The sequence below is a fragment of the Squalius cephalus genome (assembly GCF_949319135.1).
Source record: "Squalius cephalus genome assembly, chromosome: 16".
NCBI classification, from domain to species: Eukaryota; Metazoa; Chordata; class Actinopteri; order Cypriniformes; family Leuciscidae; genus Squalius; species Squalius cephalus.
Genome location: NC_137137.1, coordinates 21,877,318 through 21,904,060, shown reverse-complemented (window position 1 = coordinate 21,904,060; position 26,743 = coordinate 21,877,318). Strand labels below are relative to the sequence as shown.

Sequence of the window (26,743 nt, the reverse complement as noted above, 5' to 3'; positions counted from 1 at the left end):
ATCCATGCACTGGACACCACTGCATAATGAGCAGTGTTACTTTTAAAAATAATGTGTTACAATATTGTGTTATTCCCTAAAAAGTAACTAATTGCGTTACTTAGTTACATTTTATGGAAAGAGTTACACTCTTACTTCAGCAATAAAATGAAAAAAATTAAAACCAAATATGATGTTGATCAAGTCATTTGTAATTTTTTCAGGATACTTTGATGAATAAGATTTATTTGAAATTTAAATCTTTTTGTAACGTTATTAATGTATTTACTGTCATTCATGATCAATTTTATACGTTTTTTTTTAAAACATACTGATCCTAAACTATTAAACGGAAACGGTAGTGTATCAGTATGATGCGGCTGAACAACAGCAGAGCGTACATTCACCCGTCAGGAAACAATCCACACGCTTGAAAAGAAATTTTATCTTTGTCAATAAACAACTCATAACATTTACTCATATCTTTTTTTTTTTATTATTCCTTGACAGGTCTGGCCGTCAACCAGCATCTCTAAGGTAAAAAGGGTGGGGTAAGAATTACTCTTGGCTGAGCTGCACAAATCTACACCCTTGAGGAAAAAGACGGTCCTGAATGCAAAAACTTCCAATGGTCTATTTTAATTCAGTTCATTGTAAATTCAGATGCCTTCTGATTAACGTTTCAACAATAAGATATTGGGAAAGTAAAGTGAGTGAAACCTACCAAACACAGCTGCAGGCTGATCAGGCACAGCCAGAGCAGAGTATGCAAAGCATCACGCAAGAGGAAGTCAAATTACCAGTGAATGTGATCCAGGAACATGTTGTACTTGGTGAAATCATGTTCACCTTAATTTGCCTCATGTCTCAAAGCACATTACATTACAATAATAATGAACGTAAACAACATAGAGAGCCCAGACTTGTGCCATCTGACAGCAGCAGATTCATTTTGGCATTGATAATCTTGCCACAGAAACGCATAAATCCAAGTCATGATCGGCTCCGAGTGGAATGTCACGTGTTGCTATTTTATAATTACAGTAATTACGACATAGAGGAACTGTAAAAAGGTGCTGCATTTTTGCAAAACTCTAAACACAGTTCTCTACATTAGACATCGCTCAAAACTAACAGCTCTTTAGTTTCATTTGGGAAACACTGCCATTTAAATGCCACAATCATTTCCAATTACCTACACCCAATGATCTCCATAAATTGATCACTTAGAAATCAAAAATCAGTGTTTTGAGAAAGAAAGAAATTTTACCCCCTTGCATTTGTTTATAGTGTGTGTGTGTGTGTGTGTGTGTGTGTGTATATATATATATATATATATATATATATATATATACTGAATAAGCCAAGTCAGAAAGTCAACTTTATTTTATAAAGCCGCTTTGTACAGTTTAGATTGTTTCACAGCAGTTCACAATAGTAGCAAATTCAAATTCTGCTGTAAAGCAGCTCTAAAAAGCCAATAGTGTCATTATTAAGCTCAAGTCAGTTCAGTATTGATTCAGTTCAGTTCCATAACTGTGTAAAATGCATGTTATTCATACTTCTATACAGTGTATTTGTTCACATTCATGCACATGTGACACACTCCTGTACACTCCACTGCAAACTGAACAAGCAAAAGACACAATATGTAGTAGCGTTGTACATTTTTCACATCTGTGTGTAGTTTGGCGTGTTTGTAGTGGTTTCTACCGCAGTATTATCAGCAGCTATCACGTTTCTCAGGAGCTAGCATCAGCTGACTCTCAATGGAATACAATGCCTTTCACTGTATATAAGCTCCTTCAGTATTACCAGCAGCTATCGCGTTTCTCAGGAGCTAATAACCCTCCTCCCTCCCCAGCTCCTCCTCTTGTCAGTCAGGATTAGGCATGTTTACCCTAAGGGGGGTTATTGCTGCTCTTCCTGCTCTTACCCATGCTAGGCTGAATGGAAGTGCAGGGAGTTCTCGCCCAGAACGGAACCAAACCACCAGTCCAAACTGTATGCTAATTGTCAATCGTATTTGACGATAGTTGTCCTGACAGAAGTGTGACATTTTGCATATTGTGTGCGTGTTTTGTGGTTATGTGTGTAGAGCTCAGAGAAATGGAGCCATAGTTTCACAAACTGTAAGAATTTTTGAAAAACTGTAAAGTGATAATCACCCAGAAAGTAAAATGCTGTCATCATTGACTCACCCTCATGTCAAAACAAGCCACACTGAAAAAAATGATTCATTGACTTAGTTGAATTTGCTAAAAAAAATTATGTTAATTGGTTCCACATAATTAATTTTAGCTACATTTAAACAAATGCATTACGTTGAACTAAGTTCAACGTAATGCATTTGTTAAAATGTAGCTAAAATCAATTGTGTGGAACCACTTACGATAAAAACATTTAGTAAATTCAATGAATTTACTGAAATCATTGAATTTACTAAAAAAAATTATCGTAAGTGGTTCCACACAATTGATTTTAGCTACATTTAAACAAATGCATTAAGCTGAACTTAGTTCAACGTAATGCATTTGTTTAAATGTAGCTAAAATCAATTATGTGGATCCAATTAACATAATTTTTTTTAGTAAATTCAACTAAGTCAATGAATCATTTTTTTCAGTGCAGTATGACTTTCTTTCTTCAGAGGGACACAAAAAGATGGCGTTTTGAACAGTTGTTGAACCCTAATGTTAACTGTTTTGTCCATACAATAAAAGACAATGGAGTCCAAAACAACATTGGGTCCCACTGACTCTTATTGTATGGACAAAACAATTAACATTAGAGTCTTCTCTTGTGTATGCCACATAGGGAAAATAGCCACAGTTTCGGCGCAACATAGGGTAAATCATTTACAGAATGTTCGTTTTTGGTTCGACTATCCTTTTAACATTGAAAAAGCAGTCCATTCATTCACTCATTCAGTTTTAAAAAGTGACATACCATCTCTTTTAAGCAAGTCCTTTGATTCAATAATCCTTTATTTTCAGTCATTTGACCACTCAGGAATGAGAAAATACAGTATTTTCCACCAAAATCCCATTGTATACTGTGAGTTAACACATAACCTGACTAAATAAATTATAAAGAAAATAAGAGAAGAAAATAAGTCTTCCAACACGTCTTTGAGGTTGTGCTCACAACTCAGCCTACAGAGTTTGCATTCGGTATGGTACACTGTACAATGCAGCATGAAGATTGAAAAAACATTGATAAAATAAGACCACAGAGACAAACACAAATGATAAATAAATAGAAATAAACAAGACGAATTAAATAGACGGGGAAAAAACACATTAGTTCAAACACCAGTCCTTTGTCCAAATCATCAAAATGATCCTGAATCACATTTAAAAGGGTCCTTGCAGACAAATGGAGGAAAAAAACACTGTCCACCGTCGAACCTTGCAGATTCCCAAAAAGTCTTTCCATTTTACGCTTACATGGCTTTCATGTCAACAATATTGTGTCAAAGATTTGATCAGTATTCGTGAAATTATGCAGCAGAAGAAATCCAGTCTTTTGTACATTCCTGCGTAGAATCCAGCTCTACACAGTTAGATCTGAAACTGTCTCCACACTCAACACTGTGCCTCCCTCTCTCTCTCTCTCTCTCTCTCTCTCTCTCTCTCTCTCCAAGCACGCGTATACACATACACATACACATACACATACACCCACTCACACTCACACTCAAAAATACAATAAGGCTGAAACAGGTGCTAGTGTTACAGGTATGTCTGTTATGTAGCATGTTCAGTTCTGTACCAGTCTATGACAGGAATCGAGTCAAGAGGGATTCTTAGCGAGACTGCATTCCAAAGAAATTCAAAGTGCCACCATTGATATCTGTATGAAATAGTCTCTGTCAAAGACAAACGCTCACACATAGGTTTCCATATCAAAGGCTATTACCTGGCAGTCTTTGTTTCCTTTGCAATTTTCTTGCTGATTGAATGAACTTCCTCTGTTTTCTATTGAAAATTCCAAAGCCATAGTGAATTTTGGTGTAATTGGGTCAGTCTGAAAACATTTTGAGTTTCCTATACAAATAGCAGTTTGGGGTTAAATTATCTTGCCATGTGGGTCCAAATTGCCTCTGTAATAGTGGAAGTGAATCCTCTTAGTTTAGCATCCTTACACCCAAACACACAAAGTTTAGAGACTCATTTAAGAGGCAATGTATTCACAATTCATCGATTTTTGTGTCTGAGGGACACTGCAAAGTAACATGTTATAATGGCTTGTCTTGTATTTCCTTGAGTCCTCTCTAAAATGTCGCAGGACTTGCATGATGATATCATTTAAGAAGCAATGGGGAGCTAAATAGTGAGTAGAATCAAATAAATAAGTTAGCTTTGGCTCCCAGGCCATCTTCTTTCACTTATCATCGGAATTAACGGTCTTGTTCGCCTGAAAAATGCCATTTGCTATTTCACTCACCCTCATGTTGAACCAAACCTGTATGACTTTGTTTCTTCTGTGGAACACAAAAGAATAGATGTTGTTTTGGACCCTGCCTACTTTCGGTATAAGGACAATGGTACTTCAAAATATCTTCTTTTATCTTCCACAGAAGAAGAAAAAAAGAAAGTCATACAGGTTTGGTACGACATGAGGGAGAGTAAATGATGACAGAATGTTTTTGGCTGAACTCTCATTTTAAAAGAAGATGCAATTGTACCGATGACTTCACGCTTTGTACATGTTGGCGGCGGTGGCGAGCGCTAACTGCCCATTGGCCGCGACCACACACGGCTCCTCCTCCAGTAGTCCATTGGGATCGGCGTGCGGGATGCTGTCGTGGTAGCTGCTGAAGCTGATGTTGTCCTCCTTCAGCTCAATGGTCCAAAACGGGGCATTCAGTTTTCGGTTGCGGTACTCACGATACGTATACACGCCTCCGACGAAGCCCATGAGGAGAACGACGACCACAATGATGACGGCGAGAATGATGACGTTAAACTGCGTCCAGGACACTACTGTTAGGGCAGAGGCCGTGCTGTTGTGTCCCGCGGAGTCTCCCGTGCCGGACTCCAGAGTCGGTAGGCTTGGGTGGGTGGTGGGGGAGGGGGAAGTGAGGAGACGGGAAGGAGGTGTAGAAGAAATGGAACTTGTGGATTTGGGGATTTGTGTTGTGGAGGTTTTGGTGTCTTGAGTCGGGGAGATTCTCACAGCTGAGAGAGAGAGAGAGAGAGAGTCAATTATTAAAATGGTTGAAGAGACATAAAAGGATATAAATGAAAAATAAATAACTTTACATAATAATAAATAAATAATACTAATAAATAACAATTAGTTGAACAAGTATTCGAGATTACCATCAATCCAAACCAAAGCGTGGATTAGGACTGCATCTAGGCCTAGTTTCTTTTAATATAAATTTATTTTCTATTTTCTCTATTTTTTTCAACGTTGTAAACAAACATTATTGAAGTATGTTTTTACAAGAAAATACTATTTCGGTATTTCTACCTAAAAAAAGTGCTTCTTGTTTCTTTGTAATTATTCGTGAAATTTACTAGCAATTTCTAAGTGAAAATTGTTTCAAAGTAAATCAAAGTTTTTTTTTTTCAGTGACATATGATATTTTTTATTTGTAGTTCCTCATTTTTCTCTTATATTTCATTCAAATTATGTTTTCCCTCCCAGAAAGAAAAAAAAAAAAAGTAATTTCCTGTGGCAAGACTGTCTGTATAAGCAACATTAAAATAAAAATACAATTATTTTTACATTATGTAATTAGGATCTATTTAAAGACATGAGCTTATGCAAATTGCTCTAAAATTGTAAGTCTCTTCTATTTCAGTGATTGCATCCTTTGAAGTGACTCATAAAATCCATTTCATTATCAACATTTTAGATCCCCAACCGGAAGCAACCAAAGTTGTATCTCCCGCTATTGCATGAACGTTGAAGAGGTCATGAATTGAGAAATCAATCTTTCCTTGATCTTTTGACATATAAGAGGTCATGGTAACATCCTGTAAGTTTCAGAACTCAAAACTTCCTCGTTAGTCCAAAAATAGTTTTTACTGAAACCAAGCAACCAAAACAACTTGTTTAGGATTTTGTCACATTATGAAGTAATAGTGCAACAAAAAACCGCCTCTGCAGAAAAAAATCTACGCCTACTCGCGCATGTCAAGTCCAAGCCTATTCATTTACACCCCCAATGTAATATCAAATTTAGCATATTAATCAACAGTACATTTTTTGTTAACCTTTTATCATATGTCTTGTAGTATCGCAATAATAATGTATTGTGACTTCAGTATCGTGATATGTATTGAATCGTGACATGAGGGTATCATTACACTACTATTTATTACTTCTAAATTAGGATGTGTTTTGATGTAAAAATCTTGTTAACATTATATGTGGAACCTTAGAGAACTTAGAGAAGTTTTCCTGGTGGTGAGACTGTCTGCATAATCAACTGAAAAATACAGAAACATTAAAATAAAAATTTACTTTTACATTATGTCATTAGGATCTATTTAAAGACATGAGCTAATGCATATTGCTCTAAAATTGTAGCCTAAGTCTCTACTATTTCAGTGATTGCATCATTTGAAGTGACTCATAAAATCCATTTCATTATTAACATTTAAGATCCCCAACAGGAAGCAAATAAGACTGGTCAAGCTTTTAAATTAGAGTTTTACCTCATGCTATTAGTCACATTAGTAATATTACCATGTTCATTTCGATGCCTCATGTATAATCATGACATTAGGGTATCATTACACCCAGAGTGAGTAATTAACTTTCACTCACTCTTTTTCACTAGTCATCCAACCATCTCCTCCCTTACTCTTTCATCCTCATCACCCAAAATGTGTTTTAGGTGGACAGATAAATACAGTACAAATGTAGGATGTTGGAAAATAGCAATGTCTTTTCTGTTAACCAAATGCTTTTTAATCTTCACTATTGCTTCAATGCAATGGAACAAGCGCACCGTTATTTGTTGCGTAGTTACATACTGTACATGTTCAAGTAAGCCAGATATGGCAGGTTCTGTGCAATACGCTGTATTTAATATATCATGATGACTCACGAATTGAGTATTTGTGCTAAATCTGCACAGGTTTGGCTTACATGAACTTCCCCAGCAAAGTGAGTAAACATAAGTAACACGTCAAATTGGCTAGTGAGTTGATAGCGTTACCCGCCACAGTTGATTTTTACCCGCATTTAGTAGGTTGGCAGGTGTTCATTTCAAACCCTGGTTACACCCCTACTTATTACTAAATTAGGATGTCTTTTGGTGTCAAAATCTTGTTAATATTATAAGTGGACCTCAGAGAACATTATAAAATAAAAAAAAATAAAAGTGCATATCATGACCCCTTTAAACCTTTACTGATATGTGTGGATGCAGCATACAGCTGTTAAAATGAATGTAAAAAAAAAACAAAAAAAAACATTTAAAACATACAATACAGTTATATTCAGTTCACTGTCAATCTAATGTTAGACACCACAATACATAAAATAAGGCGTTGTCAAAGGTGTGCAGCACAGCATTAGATTAGAACACAGGAAGTCTACACTGACCATAAACAACTGTCCTCAACATAGATAGGGCCTAGTTATCCTCAGAAAGGTAAAAGTGCGAACGGTGTCATAAAATCATTAAAAATTATCCAGACTACACCAAAGCTTGCATTCATTATTCATGTCTCATGAGATCCTAGCAACACCTTCAGCGACAACAATTCCTGCAAATACCATTGACATGACTTGTGAGTTACTGATTAAAAAAAAAAAAAAATGCAGTGACGTTATTTCATCATTGGGACAACAGACTCCCAGTCCATTCAATGACCACTTGATACTAGAGATGTACCGATCTCTACGCCAATACTGATAGCCCATTATTAAGAATGACCTCTGCCAATACCGATTGTAAAATCTCTCCCAACTAATGCTGTAAACTATACAGGGAACCCTCTCATTTTGGTACTGTAACATATTAGACTGAGGGAGAGCAGAGGGATCCATCTACAGAGTTTTATTTGTAGCAACAGGATAAATCATAAAGTTGCAAGCCAGGTAACAAAGTCCAGGGTCAAATACTAAGAAAACCGTCCAATCAGGCAACCAAATCCAAGACACAAAACCGAGCAAGTAACAGTATAACAAGACAGATAGGCCTAATCCAAAATCAAGGCAAGACACAAGAATGTGTCAGAATTGCAGACCTTGCAAACAATACTTTGCAATGAACAAAGGGAATCAGGCTTCTTAAATAGGAAGGAGTAAACATGTGACAGGAACAGAGGATAGAGTTCGGTATACAGGAAAGGGTGCCATCTACCGGGATGTTACCGGTAGACTGCTATTATATTAGAGGTTAAAATTAACAGCAGAGTCATATTCAACTGCAATTTATTTTCAGATATAATTATTACACTCAAATAAAATTGAAATGTTTATATACAACTCAGTTGCACATAAGGGAATTTTCATAAACTAAATTTATTTAAGCATACGCATGTAATTGATAGTAAATAAGCTCCTGCTTATTTTATAGCTAACTAACGAACTGTGAACTTTCCTGAGGTAAATGCAACGTTAAGTGACATATTGTTCACAAGCTGTTTTATTGAATTCTTTCTACGATTGAAACATTGATTGAGGGATTACATGAAACATGATACATTTTGGTAAGTTGTACTATATCTTTCAACACACCATTTGATGATCATGCATGTTCTTTTTGTGTTTATAACTTGTATTAAAGTGGCAGCAAAGCTGCTGTCGCTGAGCAGAGGTGATCTGTTATGTCACATTTAAGAGCTTCAAAAAATTGAATTTTGTGGCAAAAAATACACAATCTGAAAGCTAAGACTGCTTTAACATCACTATTATTATTTTTTTTAAACTGTTAATGCATTACTGTTGTGTTAACAGCCCAATATTCAACACAAGAGACATTTTCTTTCAGTTGGCCAATGGCCGATATTGAAAATAATTGTTTTTATTGGCCGATACTTATTGGCCTATTCATTGGTGCATCCCTACATATTGCCAGGGCAATTTTCCAGAAATTCTCTGGAAATAATGAAAAAATGACAAGGATCATGCCTTAAGTAAGATATTGCTCTCTCCATAAGAGATCATGATAAAAAGATCATGGCATGACTTCATGACATCAGTTTTTAAAATGAGATCTTAATTATACATTATAATAACAACTGATTCTCTTGTTGCTGTGATGGATTTTTTTAATGAATACAATAGTAAACTGTATATCAAACTAATCATAATTCTAACATCTAACCTTACTTCTCCTTTTGGCCTAACATTCTAACACTTGAACAAAATGTACTCTGAAGATTGAGATGCTGGCTAGACAATATCAAAAATATAACAGTCTAGAATATACATATTGAGTAATCAACTGAACTTCTAACCTTTTCCATTTTTTTTTTTTAATGATTTGAGATCTAAGTTTGCTTCCACCTAGTAACAGAAGAGTTTGCATATGAAGAAACAATCAAATTGTAGGAAACCTATGGAAATGTATCATGTCATTTTTTGCCATACTTCTATTCTATAAAAACTGATGTATTCCTTTTGCTGGTGGGATTCTCTCTCAAATTTGTCTGAGATCTTCCGGCCATGATTAAAGCATATTCGAAGGCATTTTCTGAAGTCTGTTTAGCTATTGCAGCGCAGCAAGTTAGGGTTAGGGGACTCGGCCGACGTCGATGAGGAGACACGCTAGAGTATAAATATTATTGAACGGGGACGTCAATTGTAGACGAGACCCAGGTACAGGTAAACTAATGTCACCTATAGACTTTCGGGGACGTTGATTAGTAGACGAGACCCAGGAAGACTTAAGTCAGGTGCGAAAGAAGAAATATCTACCACATTGCCAATGTCAATTCCATAGCAAAAACATTGGAACTATTTGTTGAACTATTTGAACATAAAATATTAGTCAATATATAAATCAATGAACAACAAAGAAACACAACATGTACTAGAACAAGTGGCAGGTCTATTAGTTTGCATTTACACTTAAAGCACAGATCTATTTTGCCATATCAGATTTTTTGACTCATCCATTGCTATGGTTATCACTATGTCAATAAACAAGAGTCTGGATTAAATCCCACAATTACATATGATTGTCACTCCCAAAATGTTGTTCATAAACAAAGTGAGTCTCTTAGGTACTTTACAGACAAAGCCAATAACACTCAAACATATCTTTGTCTAACATCTTCCTATAATATGTATAAAATACTTAAAAAAGAAATTCCTTATATGACTCTGTACTATGTTAATGCCTTTCTTCAAAATGATTAAATATTGTTTGTTCTGTATTTTATACAAATTAGGTGTTGTGAACTGGGGTGCATTTTCCAGACAATATAAGCAAGAGTTCCAGGTGCCCTATACTGGTTGACTCTGTGCTTGCACTGCACTGCAATATACAAGGACTGCCCACCTGGGTATGTAGGAGATGGCAGAAGGGGAGACCTGCGTGGATTTTATTCCGATAAGGAGGTTGAGGGCTGTTGCTTAGTTTACTGTTTTTTCAGTGATGGAGGGGAATTTCAAGCTGAGTAGATCTGAAGTGTGTGTGTGTGTCTATTGATGTACAGATATGTACTGTGTATGAGATTATCTGTATGTGTACATATTTCTTTTACACAATTATCATCTTTGTTTTGAAATAAAATGTATCACGGTTATGAGTTTGGTTTTTTGAGTTGGCATGTATAATATGGGATACAGAGATTGACAATGTACTGTATGTAGTTGGTTTAACTTCATTCAAACTACTTTATTGGAATGAATGGAATAAATGTTTAATAGCCTATATAATGCACAAAAATACACAATTATTAACTATTACAGAGGAATGATTAAAATAAGAAATATATAAGGTGCCATTAATGTTTACAGTAATTTTGTAATTTACACAGTGAAGTGCAACAGAATAGAGTTCTCAACGGGCCTGAAAATTACAACCCGACCCGACCCGGCCCGTGGCTTTTAAAGCCCGGACCCGATGTAACCCGACACATAAACATGAATTATCTGCCCGAACCCGACCCGCGGCCCGACGCCGCGTCAGTTTTTTTTTCTCTCATACACGTATTATCATGACCAGCAGACGGGAATTCAAATCAACCTTTAATGTTCACGCCTTTTAACAATACAAACAATACAAACAACTGAAACAATACACTTTAAATATATAAATAGGCTGTAGTAGCGACGGTGAATTCACCTGCGGCAAGTTTACTTCTCACCAACTCCATCTTCTTCTCCAGGCTAAAGGCGCGCACGCAGCGGCGTCAGGTCTGCCCCCGCCCCTCTCCATGATGCACGTTACACGCAGCAGCCAGACTTTCTTTACGGTGACCAGCAGCGATGATTAATAAATGTTTTTTTTTTTTTTTACTGAGCGGAAAAGATTAAGCCCGAGGTCCGACCCGACCCGAGTCATTTGATTATATTTTCGACCCGAACCCGGCCCGAACCCGCGGGTCCCGTCGGGTTTGTCGGGCCGACCCGACCCGTTGAGAACTCTACAACAGAATGTGAAACTTTAAATAAAATACTACACAGATATTACACAATATATACTCTGAAATGCCTTATAAGTTTACCTTCGATCAGGCATAGTTAAAACTGTGTACTCCTTTTTGCTGCTTTCATTATTACTTTAGAGTTTTTTTAATACATTAACATTTTTAAAAAAAATGTCAAATTTGCGCATGCGTTTTAAAGACGCATGACGTCAAAACCCGTGACGTCACTGTGATATGGCGCATGCGTGGTAGAGATGCGCGGTTGGCGGTTACAGCCGCGGACTCCGCGGATAAACCGCGGATCGGGCGGATGACGTGACGAAAAATAATATTTTAATTAAATTCGGACGGGTGGCGGGCGGTTGAACCAATCAAATGAACCAATCAAATGAAAAATATATGTATACATTCAGCGGATGGCGGGCGGGTGCGGTTTTGAAAATTGGTCAAAAACGTGGTGCGAATGGATGGCGGACGGATGATGAGTTTTGTGATGCGGTTGCGGATGAAATAATAGCCCATCCGCGCATCTCTAATGCGTGGTAACACATACGTGACGTGAATACGTGACGTCACCGCGCTACAGTCTGCAGCGAGGAGTACTTGCAACTGAGGAGTTTGCCAGCGGGTTCTCGTCTTGTAGGGGGGGGGGGGGGGGGGTTCCAAGATGGCGTCCTGCTAAGTTTGCCTTTATCGGGCTCTGCTGACAAATCTTCTTTTAACTGCCAAACTATACCACTTACAATCCTGTTACATGTATTTGTTTACATAAATACTTCATACTGCCCCTCGATAACTTAAAGATGAAATCTGCTGAAGACAAAAGGAAAGAAAAAGAGATGTCGCGTGCTTCACGTGTGTCCGATGGGAGCTTCCACAGTTATTCATCTCCCGGTGAGATCCTCTTATCTACTCCGCTTCCGGAGAGCCCAGGTAAGCCCCCTTCAAAGAAAGGCAAAGCAGAAGACGACGCCGTGATTTCCACTCTCTCACAGCTGATAAATAATCGCTCGGATGCCCTGGAGAAAATAGTGGTTGACAACGCTCTTAAAATTGAAGGGCTAAAAAAGACGGTGGACTTTGTATGTGCCGAGTTGAATGATATTAAAGGGAAAGTCGGTCACGTCGAAGCTAGATTAAATACTGAAGAAAAGAAGATGGAGCTCTGCGAAATAAGAATTGCAGACTTGGAGAGGTACTCTCGCCGCTGGAACCTGCGTTTGCATGGAGTACCTGAAAAGGAAAATGAAAATGGCAGAACCGAATCTATCCGTATTTGTGCGGCCATCTTTCCAGAGGAGAGCAAAACTGTTCCAGATAAGATCAACTCTGTCCACCGCATTGGGAAGAGGCTTCCGAATACCTCAAGGCCACGCGCGATCATTATTCAGTTTTCCTCACATGTGAGGAGAGATGGTGTGTGGAGAGCGGCGAAATCGTCAGAGTTTCTGCGGGCGAGCGGTCTTCGTTTTACTGAGGATCTCACTGTTTTTGACCAAGAAAGGAGGAAGTTGCTGTGGCCGGCTGTTGAAAAGGTCCGCAAGGAGGGCAAAAGGGAGCATTTTGTCGGACACAGGGCATTCATCGAGGGCTCTGAAATGAACCCTATGTAAGCCTGTTCAAACTGTTCATCTCATTCCAAGTGAGCCTTTTTGAACTCTACCTTTTCGTTATGGAGCAGGACTATTGATGGCTGTAAGCGCACTTGACTTGGCCTTGTCGTCAGCTGCTTATGCGTTGTCAACCTCAGTAAGCTCGGTTATCTGCTGTTCGTTGTTAAAAGAGTTCTTTTTGTATGTCTATTTCTATTATTTCTCTCAATGCCAGGGGGCTAAGAGACATTACTAAACAGAAGGCTTTGTTTCTGTATCCCAAATCGTTCAAGACTGATTTTTGTTTTTATCAAGAGTCCCATTGGGTTGCCAGCGATACTACTTTCTGAAAAAAAATCAGTTAAACAATGATGTTTGGATGGCTCACGGTTCGGAGCGTTCAGCTGGAATTCTGACTTTGAAAAACCTTTTTGCTGGGGACATTTTGCACTACTCTAGCGACCCGAATGGACATTTTCTGCTTATGGTCATTTGTTTAAACAATAATGTTGTAATACTAATTAATATCTATGGGTATAATAGTTCTCATGAGAATGATCTATTGATTGATGCGATAGAAGGGAAAATTCTGCTGTGGCTTAATGCATACCCAAATGCCTTAGTTTTCATTGGTGGGGACTTTAATATTGTACCTGATAATCATCTCGCTAGACTGCCACCTAAACAGTCTGCCTCTGCTAATCCTAAATTAAAGATATTAATTGATAAATTTGATATTATTGACATTTGGAGGGAAACATTTCCGAACACTAAATCCTATACTTGGAGTAACAAAAATTGTTCTAGACAGTCCCGAATAGATAGACTACTGGCTTGTTTCACAATCTGTAAGGGATTTCAATGTTTCTGTTAGCATTCTCCCTTCACCCATGACTGATCATAAAGCAACTCTTATCCAATCCCCTCTAACTTCAGTTATCTCTTCTTCAAGACCTAGAGCCTCTTACTGGAAGTTTAACTCTTTGCTTAAGCATGATCAATTAAGGAAAAACATTTTATTTTTGATTGAGTATTACTGGATCAAAGCACAAAAGGAAAATAAATACGGCCTCAATTGGGAACTTCTTAAACATGAAATTAGCAAGTGTGCTAGCAATTTTGGCAGCCTTCTAGCTAAACGTAAAAGACTTGAAGAAGAGACTGTCATTTCCAAAATAATGACTCTCTCTGGGAAAATGCAGGATGATTTGTCAGAAGCTGAATTGGCAGAATTTATTGATCTGCAAACTCAGATAGACTCAGTGTATAAGAATAAGGCGGAGGGTGCTTTTATTCGCTCTAGAAGAAGGTGGCTAGAACAAGGAGAACAAAGTACTGCATATTTCTTCAGAATGGAAAAGAATAATTTTAGAAATTGAACTATTAATTCTTTAAATTTAAATGGTAAGGTTATTTCTGACCCGAAGGAAATCGGCACATTTTGTGCAAACTTCTACTCAAATCTTTACAGCTCTAAATATTGCAAAGACTCAGCTTTGTCTTTTTTCCAGCCTTTGAAAGATGTTAGGACATTATCTAATGAAGATAAGAGCACCTGCGATCGTGATTTATCTATTGATGAAATAATTGAGTCTATTGAAGCTCTTAAGAACAATAAGTCTCCGGGCACAGATGGGCTGACAGCCGAATTGTACAAAAGTTTTGCTTTAGATTTAGCACCTTTCCTGCTTGAAACTTATTTGGAGAGTATTGCGTCTGAGACACTTCCACCTACTTTATCACAGGGATTACTTACTTTAATACCTAAACCTAAGAAAGACATTCTTTTGATTGATAAATGGCGTCCAATCTGCTTGTTAAACTGTGATTATAAGATATTAGCTTTGGTACTCGCCAAAAGACTTAAACGGGTACTGGGTACGATAATAGACGAAACTCAGTCAGGTTTCATCCCAAAGAGGCATACTGCTAACAATATAAGCCTTGTTTTAGATCTGTTGGACTATGAGGAACTGATTAGAGATGAAAGTTTTATTCTTTTTTTAGATTTTTATAAAGCCTTTGATTCCCTTGAACATGAATTTATTTTGCAGTCCCTGTATAAATTTGGTTTTGGTGATTTCTTTTGCAAAACTGTCAGAACGTTACACAAAAATGGAAACTGCTCAATTAATCTGAAATCTGGCACTTCTCCAAGGTTTATTGTATTTAGAGGGGTTCGCCAGGGTTGCCCGGTATCGCCTTATTTGTTCTTGATGGCCGCTTAACTCCTTACTACTTCCCTGTTGAATAGTCAATTACAATGGGTTAATATAGCAGATAAACACATTATTGTAACTCAGTTAGCTGATGATACCACACTCTTTTTAAAAAACAACTTGCAGATCCCTATTGCTCTTGATCTTATCAAAGTGTTCTCAAAAGCTTTTGGTCTTTCTCAGAATTTAGATAAATGTGAACTTCTTCCCTTAAAGTCTTGTTCTGCTCCATTCCTGCACAATATTCCTGTTAAGTCTCAAGTGAATTATTTGGGCGTTACAGTTACGTCAATGCGAGAAGGAATTTAAACTTGAATCCTGTAATTACTAAAGCTAAGAAAAATTGTAATTCCTGGCTCCAAAGAGACTTGTCTTTATGAGGAAGGGCTCTCCTCACCAAAGCGGAGGGTGTTTCTAGATTGACCTACCCTGCTCTTTCTCTGCATGTGGACAAGACAATTTGTGTAGAGGTTGATAGAATGCTTTTTGAATTTTTATGGAAACACAAGAGACATTACATAAAAAAATCTGTTGTTGTCACAAATAGCTTTGAACATGGCGGTTTTAACTTTCTTGATTTTGCATCTTTAAACAATAGGTTTAAAATCAATTAGTTGAGGCAGTTCTTGTATGATTCTGATTCAATATGGAATGCTATTCCCAATTATATTTTTTCTAAAGTTGGTGGTCTCCCCTTTCTGTTAGTATGTAATTATAATATTGCCCATCAAATTGTCAAATTTCCATAAGCAGGTGCTTTTGGACTGGCACTTGATTTACAAAGATAATTTTAGTCCCCACAGGTATTTTATTTGGAATAACCATATATAAAACACTTTTCTTTTCAGATTTGTTTAATAATAATATTCTTTTGGTTTCTCAACTTATAAATTCAAATGGTCATTTGTTTTCTTATTCTGAATTCTTAACTAAATATTGTATTCCTGTCACCCCACGAGACTTTGCCATAGTGATGGATGCCATCCCTTGTGGAGCTATTGCACTTTTAAAAAACTCAGCTGATTCTTTACTCTCTTCTACCTCTTGGATACATCCTTGCGAGACAGCAATAGGGAAGATCTGTTTTTTATCTAGTCCCTCTCTTAGGAATAGCATTCAAGTTGTTACATCGATTTTACCCAGTCAATCTTTATATCAAAAAAATGTTTCCTGAGTTGGATCCCCTTTGCTCCTTCTGTGGAGTGGAAGACGAGTCTGTACCTCACCTTTTTTGGGATTGTGTTCATGTAGCTACTTTTTGGAAGAATTGTTGTCTGTTTGTACGTGTTTCTTTATTAGTAAATTTTTCTTTGGTGTTTAAGGATGTCTTATTTGGATTTTATAACTCTGACAAGAATCTAAAAGACAAGTACTTTCTTATAAATCTGTTTATTTTTCTAGCCAAGTTTTTTGCACACAAGTGTACATTTTTGTCTGCCAAACCTTTTTTTGTTATTTTTTGCCAAGACCTGAATTGTTATTTGGGTACTATCTCTTCTTCCAACAATGCCAAAGCTTTAAAGTCTGTTACACTGTGCACAAAGTATAATATTTATGCTTTTTTTTTAAATGAAAACAAAAAGGGACTCAATGTGTTTCTCTCTCTCTTGAATTTATTTTAAATGATATGTTACCCCTGGCTCAATTTATTATTACAAGTATTGAGACATAGCGCCCATCAACAAAGTTGATCTTAAGCAATAAAGCGGACTTGATTTTAGTCTGCGCCTTATTTGGATGTTAAGTGCTACTCGGGCATTGCGGTTTGTTCACGTTTGAGAAAAATGTCAACTGATAAGAAAAGGAAGAATTCTGCGACGAAGAAGAAAGAAATGGTTGTTGACACGGAGGCGTCATCAGTCAGCTCTGCTTCTGCCTACAACGTCCTTGTCGACAGCTGTCACGATTACTATGGTCCTGGTGAGAAAATCGAATTTTCGGTGATGTCAGAAGTAGATTTCCCTTCGCTCCCTGATACTCCCGTGAAGCCTCCCTCAAAGAAAGGCCGAGGTGAATCCGCTGACGACATTATTACTAAACTTTCTGAGCTCATCAACACACGATCTGATAGGCTGGAGTCAATGGTTGCGATCAACACTTCTCACATTGCCGGATTGAGAGAAAAGCTGAACTCCGTGTGTGATGAGGTGAATGAGGTGAAGACCAAAGTTTCCCAAGTCGAGTCATCACTGTTGAAAGAGAGCAATCGGATTGGCGCATTGGAGTTACGCATCACTGAATTGGAGCGGTATTCCAGACATTGGAATTTGAAATTACACGCCGTGTCAGAAGATATTGATGAGAAAAGTGTAAGGAGAGAAGTGGTTGGAATTTGTCAGAAATTATTGCCAGAACACGCTGACCGTCTATCAGATGTGATCAACACTGTGCATCGTGTTGGTGTGAAGAAAATTAATCCTGCCCGCAGTGTAATCATCCAGTTCTCTTCGCGTATATACACAGAGCAGCAGTATGGGCGGCAGCCAAAAACTCCGCTTATCTACGGGAAAACGGTCTGTGTTTCAGAGAGGATCTTTGCAAGGCCGACAGAGATAGTAGAATGAAGTTGTGGCCATTAGTCGACGAGGCACGGAAAGCAGGAAAGGCTGGCTACTTTGTTACCCTGGTAATCCAGAGTTCTCACGAGAGCACAAGTTGAATTTGCTCAGCGAGTTACTCTGGTGTCGAGTAATGATGCTCATTAAATATGCCCCTCTATCTGAGCTGCACCAATCACATCGGGTTATCTGATATACTGTAGGCGGGCCAGAGGCGAGATGACGACAGCGCTGCTACGTCAAAGTCATTAGTAAACATTGCAAGATGGCTATGGATGAACACCATTAGTTTGAAACGGCTTTGGCCGCTACAATGAAAGATTTAGACTTTTTCTCTAAAAGAGGAACAGAAGATGGCGCTTGAATCGTTACTTTGCAAGAAGGGCGTTTTTTGCTGTTTTGCCGACCGGATACGGTAAGAGTCTAATCTAACAGTTAGCTCCGCTGCTAGCTAAGCGATAACTTGTTGTGATTGGTCGTAGTGTTATCCAATTGCGTGCAGTGAGATTTTCAAATGCATGCTTGGTGCCGCCCCTCGAGCTGGCCGATTTTCATTAGTCGACGCCAGACCATTAATCTTTTAGATTTAGGTCTGGATTTCCAGGCTACCACTTTGTACCTGGTCTGGCCTTCGTGGAGAAAAAAAGAGATCTTTCCGCCAGGCTGAACTCTCTCAACTTTGAGATAAGGTGTTCTGTTTACATGCTTGGTAAAAAACAACAACAAAACAAAAAACACACAAAAAACAAGCTTTTCTTTTTCATCGCCCTTACCTCAAGTTCAATTTAATAATGGTACTTTTTTTTTGCAAAAGGTCATTTTTGACCAGGAAGATATTTTCATTATATCAAGAGTTGATAGCTAATGTACATATTTTGTTGGTTATGCCTACAAAACTACAGTTGATATGGTGCTTTTTGTTCTCATCACGTTTAGTAGTTGTCTCTGAGCTTCTGTTCTGAAAAAATTGTTCAAGCGAATTTCACTTTTGTTATTTTATTCTAATTTCTTATTTTGATGTCTTTATCTTTCATTTCACTCAATGTCAGGGGACTTAAGAACAATTTAAAACAGAAAGCCATTTTTTTTTTTATTTGCAAAACAATGTAAAACAGATTTTTGTTTTCTTCAAGAAACTCACAGCATCTCTGAGGATTTACCTTTTCGGAAATCCCAATGGGGAAATGACATTTTTTGTTCTCACGCTTCTCAACGCTCTGCGGGTGTCTGTACACTTAAGAACTTATTCGCTGGCAAACTTCCCTATACAGACTTCGACACTAATGGACATTATGTGTGTCATGTTGTTCAAATTCAAACTTTAATTTCATTGTCGTAAACATTTATGGGTACAATTCAAAGGCAGAAAATTATGTTCTTTTAAACAGGATAGAAGAGAGAATTGTTTATTGGTTAGCCAAATTCCCTAATGCACATATACTCGTGGGTGGTGACTTTAATATCACATTAGATAATGTGATTGATAGATGGCCTCTAGGACCTTGTTCTAATACAAATGTAAAGCTTAAAATATTAATGCAAAGATTCGATCTGATTGACGCTTGGAGAATTAAACTTCCTCATAACACAACTTTTACCTGGTGTAATAATTCAAGGTCTAAGTAATCGAGAATAGATTATGGTTAGTTTCCCACATGCTTAAAGACAATTTCAGTACTGATATTTTATCTACCCCTTTAACTGATCATAAAGCAGTACAAATCAGCATTGATCTACTTCCAGTGACTTCTGCTAAAAAATTTTCTGTACTGAAACATGAGACAGTTATATTAGAGGTAAAGAAATTCATTCATTCCTTTTGGACTAAAGCCAAAGCAGAACGGGTTTACGGTAAACATTGGGAGTTGCTTCAATTTGAATTGGGCAAATTTTTCAGAAATTATTGTAGTAATACCGCTAAACTAAAAAGAGCCCATGAAGAGGACATCATTTCCACCATTACATACTTGTCATCTAGATGTTTCTGATAGCTTATCTGTCGAAGAAAATAATACTCTCTGTGAGTATCAGCACAAATTGGACGAACTTTATAAATTTAAAGCTGAAGGTGCTTTTGTAAGGTCCAAAAGACACTGGCTCGAAGAAGGAGAAGAAAATTCAGCTTACTTTTTTAGATTGGAAAAGTCTCTGACTAAAAACAACATTCATCAGCTCAAAATTGGTAACTCTCTCTCTGAAAACCCAAAAGAAATTGCCAAATATTGTTCAGATTTCTATAAGAATCTTTATAGCTGCCGTTTTTGTCATGACAGCACTGTATTAGTGCTCCTGATAAAATTTTTTGTGATCGCCCCATCACATTAGTTGAGGTCCTCGAATCTATCAAAAACTTAAAGGTTAATAAATCGCCAGGTGTAGATGGCCTCACTTCAGGATTTTAACAAAGATTTGCAAAAGATTTGGCCCCTTTTTTATTAGAAGTAATTTATGAAAGTATTAGTGTGGGATCTCTTCCCTCTACCTTAACACAAAGTTTAATAACTCTTATCCCCAAGCCTAAAAAAGACTTATTATTAATTGATAATTGGCGTCCGATTAGTCTTTTAAATTGTGATTATAAAATCATAACTACAATTTTTGCAAAACCTTTAAAAATTATTTTAGAGGACATAATAGATGAAACGCAATCAGGCTTTCTAAAAAACAGACACATTTCGAACAATATCCGGCTGGTTCTTGACCTGTTAGACTATTCAGAGTTAGTTAGGGGTGATAGTTATATGCTTTTTCTGGACTTTTATAAAGCCTTTGATTCTATTGAACATGGTTTTATATTCAAAAATTTGGTTTTGGGAACATGTTCATTAGAGCAGTTAAAACTTTATATGTCGACGGGAATTCTTCCATTAAGCTTAAACACGGTACCTCTCCAAGATTAGAATTGCAGCGGGGAATACGTCAGGGTTGCCCCATGTTTTTTACCAGTCTCCCTGGAACCAATATTTGCAAGCTACCACTTTTGATTAAGAATAAATCACTTGAATTGGCAACATTTGCGAGGTTTATGACATTAAATGAGTTTGTGTGAACAATAATTGGTACTTGGTCTTTTTTACAGTTTTTCCGAATTGCTAAAACAAATTTCTCGAAACCATCACCCACTTTCTCAAAACCTTAAACACAAAACAATTTCGCTTCAAACGCTTGCTTTTTACGCGCATACTTTTCACATTGGACGCGCGTCCGAGGCGAAATCTGCTTCTTGTGGGAGGGGCAAGTGCTAGGCGGTTGTCTGTTTGCAAGATGGCTGATGTTGATCGAGCATTCATCGAGAGAGTTACCGCTCTGTATGCTCTGGAGAGCAGAACAGCGGCGTAGGGGTCATCGTCACCGTACTTGGGTCCACCAGACCCTCCGGAAGCGTACCTGTGGTACCATTCCATTCCATTCTCTGCAACAAATTCTCAATAGTCTTGAAGGGGGTGGATTGGAATCCACTGCTGCTTCAATGTATATCTAATGAGTGATTATAATCAAGGTATTAATCAATATTTTTCCTTCTAAATATCAAATGAGTTGAATGACTTCTCTGGAGATTTTACTTTGTTATAGAAGTTACCAGTGTGATCACTGAAATGTTCTTTTCATGTATTCTTTAATGTCAGTATATGATATCTGAATGCAGTAACAGTGCTTGCTCATTTAACCCGGCTTCCAGAAATGAAATAGGGACTTGTTTTGTGTTTGAGAAAGGTCTTCAACATGTTAAAACACATAGGGGTCATTGAAGTCTATAGTTTAAGGGACCATTTCTCAGTTAAAGCCTTACTTTCCTGTTAGACTAAAATGTAGCTCTTCTTGAGAAAGAACTTGTTATCTTGATGTTTTGATAGGAGACTCCCGTTTATAGTTAGAGCCTGGCCAAATCCAACCATGGAAAAGCTGTGTCGGTGTGTGTGTGTTAGTCTTCTTGCTTAAAGGTTAAGGAACCACTGGCATTATTGGAGATTGACTGAGTTGTTGTTCGCTGGCACCAAGCAAACCAAAATTACTATGTTTATCAATTTCTTAGCCAATAAGAATCATTCAACCTGAAGCAATGATGTAGCTTAGACCTTGGAAATGGTATAACTGCTGTGATCTTTGTAACTGTAAGGGGGCCGGCCTACGAACTCCTGTGTGAGTCTTGAAGCTGACTTCTGCTGATGAAACTGCGAACTATCTTCAGTAAAACTTTTCTTCAATTTTTTATAATTCTGACTCCGGATCTTCTTTCAAACATCTGGTCCTTGGGTCCTAAACTGTTAACCCCTAACAACCAATTTGTAGAAGAAATCACAATTTCTGCAAAACCTTAAACAAGTTCAGGCAGTAAGACACTGTTTTCAAATCTCATGCACATTTTTTTGTGTGCAAAACTCTAAACACATTTTTCACTGTGATACATTTGTGTCACAAAACACTTAACACAAGAGGCAAAAGTAAAACACAACTACAAGTTGTCATCGTTTACACACAACAATTTAAAATTCTTCACACTTATTTCTAATAATGTGACCAAATCAACTGTATGAAATACTGTATGAGCCAGCTCAGAGTGCACACATGACACGTGCAGTGAATGATGAAATCAACCATTGATGCAAACAATCCAAGAGGGAGAGGAGGAAAAGTATGTGTTGAGGAGCTGGAATGTGGTGTCAGACCAGAGGGATTTTCCCCTTTATTGTGCAAGAGACAACATTGCCTGTGATGTGGACAAAGTCCTCAGGCCAGAGCCAGTAGGAAGACATGATGCTGAAGCAGACCAAACCTCTCATTGACCTTTTGACCATTGATTTTGCAGTTGCATATCTTACAGTATTTGAGTGTACCGTAACATGCTTTTCATTTAGAGTTTAATTTGAACTTTTTGGCTTTTGCAGTTGGACTGCAGTATTTTTACAGTATGCAAGTGCTGAATATATAGACATTCATTCAATAGGCCTACTATTCAATAATCAGTTCAATAATATATTTGCCAGAAGAGTCAATGGTTTTGTGAGTTTTGTTTGAAAATTTGGATTTGTGTTTAATGTTGTAAATGGGTGAAGTTTTCAAGAAATGTGTCTTAGCAATTATGAAAAACTGAAAAAAAGAAAAGAAAGAAAAACACTAAATGAAAAGCATGTTACATTACACTCAGAAGAGTTGTGCAACTGCAAAATCAATATCAGTGAGAGAGAATGATTCTGGCTTAGTATCAAGTCTTCATGGTGGGTCTGGCCGGAGGACTTTGTTCACATCACAATGTCGTCTGTGGGGGCAAAGGGAAAATCAACTGTGTTGTAGTTGTGTTTTACTTTTGCCTCTTGTGTTTAGTGTTTTGTGACACAAATGTGTCACAGTGCGAAATATGTTTTAATGAGTGAAAATGTTTGCACAAAAAAAAAAAAATGTGCATGATATTTGCAAACAGTGTCTAACTGCCTGAACTTGTTTAAGGTTTTGCAGAAAATAAATTGTGATTTATTCGACAAAATGGTTTAAGCTATTGAGAATTTGGTTCAGAGAATGGAATTTGGTGTTTTAGCAATTCAGAAAAACTGCAAAGGACGGGAACCCCATCAGTACTGTATGGACGTGTTAGACACTAGTCGTACCTCTCAGGGTGCAGTTGTGATAGCGGGCGTCCCCCGTGTATCCACGTGTGCAGATCTCACAGTGTGCTCCTGTTGTGTGGTTGATGCAGCGGTGGCAGTGGCCAGTCTCAGGGTGGCATATTTGTGGCATGGAGCGAGGGTCTGCGTTCCCATTACAGTCGCAGGACACGCACACGCCTGCCGATTTAAATAAACCGTCTGCGCACAAGTCGCATGTCGGGCCAGAGAAGCCAGGCTTACATTCGTCACATACGGGTCGTCCACTGGAATCTGTAAATGAGATTGAACACACATGATCAACAACTAAGAGATTAAATAAGGCAGTTGTAGTTTATTTTATGGAGCATTACAAAGATGTTTGTGTTCCCTTCCTAATGCTGGACTCATTCTGATGCACAGTGGGCCTCAAAGGTATTTGGACAGGTGTGCCACACTTAAAAAGGTATAAATGTCTTCTGGCCCTCCTGTCACTGCCATATCAAACCATATTTAATAAGACACCTGTGTTTAGTTGAAGGGAAGGCATCTGACTTTATACCTCCAGAGCTTTTTGTTTGTTTTGTTTCAGTCATGTTATTTGTCTTTTTATTTTTATTTTTTATTTTGTCATATTCATTTATGTATTTATGCATTAATGTATTTCACTCTGACAACAATTTTAGTCAACGATGTGTCAGCAGTAACTGTAACTATATTAGTGTATTGTTAATCTTGCTGTATTTTTTACTTATTTTTGTCAACTGTTATAATTAATTGTTTTGTCTGTTATTGTTGATGATGATGATATATATATATATATATATATATATAAAATGTATGTGAGTGTGTGTGTATATATATATATATATATATATATATGTGTGTGTGTGTGTGTGTGTGTATGAAAAGTGAAGATAGTTCTAAGAAAAACTCTAGCATCTTGATTTCATTGTTTTATTATTCATGCATTGAAATTCAGACAGCATAACTTGAGTGTAAAATACTTTTTGGCACACTTGTAGTTCCAACTCCAACAACAAGGTGTCGCCAAAGCACCATATTTCAAGCCTGACATCATATGCTACAGTGCAGCGATAAAATAAAACATGCAGAATAACGTAAAAATGAAGCAGTAATTAACAATATATTTTAATTTACTTTCAATTTAATTTACTTAATTAAAAAAATAAATGTTTTGCTTTTTTTGAACATCAACATCAGTCAGAAAAAAAAAGTTAACAGTGACATGGTTTGGTTCTTACCCCTTGCCCCAATTTAATCAACCAGCCCCCGGAAAAAATAAAAAAATAAATAATAAACAATTAAATACATATAATATATATAAGAACATGATTTTTTTTACTACACATTGTAGAATAAAGTAAGGTTGTTGTTTGTTTGGGTTTTTTTTGTCTTAGACCATCGCAAAAAGTACTATGATGGTACAATAGTACAGTGATGTATCAGATGGTAACACTTTGGTACTCAGATGTTTACTATGGTATTTAATTATTAATGCTTTTTATTTAATGGTTTTTGCATGGTACTCCAAGGTACCATGGTATTACCACAGTACCATGTCCAGAAACTGCCATGTCACACACACACACACACACACACACACACTTACTTCTATCTTCTAGCTATCTAAATGGGGACATAGACGTAATGGTTTTTATACTGTACAAACTGTATGTTCTATCCCCTTACACTAACCCTACCCCTAAACCTACCCATCACACAAAACTTTCTGCATTTTTATATTTAAAAAAAACCTTGAATTACTTTATTGTTATACCAGATTTGCAAATGAGGATGTCCCTAAAGGGAGGTTTTTGGAGATTTCGTCAGGTTTTGGTCACTTCTGGGTACATATTTGTCCCCAAAATATAGTCAAGTAGGTACACACACACACACACACACACACACAAACATAGCTGTTGTCGGCTCTGAAATATGTATGATAGGAAAGAAAAACACACTTAGCATGATGTGTGAATGACTGCACTGGATTAACATTCGGACCTGCCTGACACTCAGTCTGGCCTTCAACTGCCCGCTACCAGGTTTCATATCTATAAAATGATGTTCAGAATAAATGTAAAATCTTCCACACACACACACACATGCAGTAATGCAAGCTTCTCTGCAGTTTTAAATCATGAAGATGACCCCACTGATCTGTTTTCTTACTGACCGCTGTTGCCAGGACAACCCCCTCCCTGAACCACATCTCCCAGTGACAGGCACAAGTCTGGTATGAGCAAATCAGAGAGACAGACACACTGCCGGGCAGTGACAGACGGAAGTGGCCAGAAGGCAGAGCAATTGGTTTCGGCACTCCTCCCATCCCTGCGATGAGAACTCCTCGGCCGTGCCTGTGCCAGCTTCATGATGCCAACACATGAGGGTTCACCACCTTTAACATCACCAGGGGAACTAACTAGTATAGAAATGCACACACACACACACAAATTTGGCCCAAATTTTTTTGTCATTTGTCAGCATCACAGTTTTCTTTCCTGAGTAAAGTATTTCAATCAATCAATCAATCAATCAATCTATCTATCTATCTATCTATCTATCTATCTATCTATCTATCTATCTATCTATCTATCTATCTATCTATCTATCTATCTATCTATCTATCTATCTATCTATCTATCTATCTATCTATCTATCTATCTATCTATCTATCTATCTATCTATCTATCTATCTATCTGTCTGTCTGTCTATCTATACATCTGTCTGTCTGCCATCTATCTATCTATCTATCTATCTATCTATCTGTCTGTCTGTCTGTCTGTCTGTCTGTCTGTCTGTCTGTCTGTCTATCTATCTATCTATCTATCTATCTATCTATCTATCTATCTATCTATCTATCTATCTGTCTGTCTATATTTTATTTTCTATTCACCTTAGAGTACTTTTAGATGTATAAACCTGAAGCCACATAAAACTATAGAACAAATTGTAATTAATCTAATTTTTACAGCCTGTTTTTAGAAAGCAAATTAAACCATAGTAATGTCAAATTTTTCTTATTTTATTATTTTGTATAATTTTATATTGTTGTCTTAAGTTATTTATTTATTATAAATATTATATTAATGTATTATTTTATTAAAAATGTATTTACATTATTAAATTATTTATAACATGACTTTATTTACATTTGTGTACTATTATTCTCTGAACTTTTCCGTGGACCCCCATATCCCCCATATTGTGCCCCCCCGGGG

The 26,743-nt window shown here is 37.2% G+C and overlaps 1 protein-coding gene across 1 annotated transcript in view; it reads right to left on the bottom strand.

Annotated features, from left to right (window-relative positions):
• Window positions 1-2,927: 2,927 nt before the first annotated feature.
• LOC307173594 (multiple epidermal growth factor-like domains protein 9) overlaps window positions 2,928-26,743 on the bottom strand; it is a 48,677-nt gene continuing 24,861 nt past the window's right edge. The window contains exons 4-6 of the mRNA XM_079896819.1: window positions 23,522-23,824; window positions 3,637-5,162; window positions 2,928-3,606 (exon numbers count right to left, since the gene is read on the bottom strand). Coding sequence (XP_079752945.1) covers window positions 4,678-5,162; window positions 23,522-23,824 — 788 coding nt within the window. The 3' untranslated portion in view covers window positions 2,928-3,606; window positions 3,637-4,677. The remainder of the gene's footprint in view (window positions 3,607-3,636; window positions 5,163-23,521; window positions 23,825-26,743) is intronic.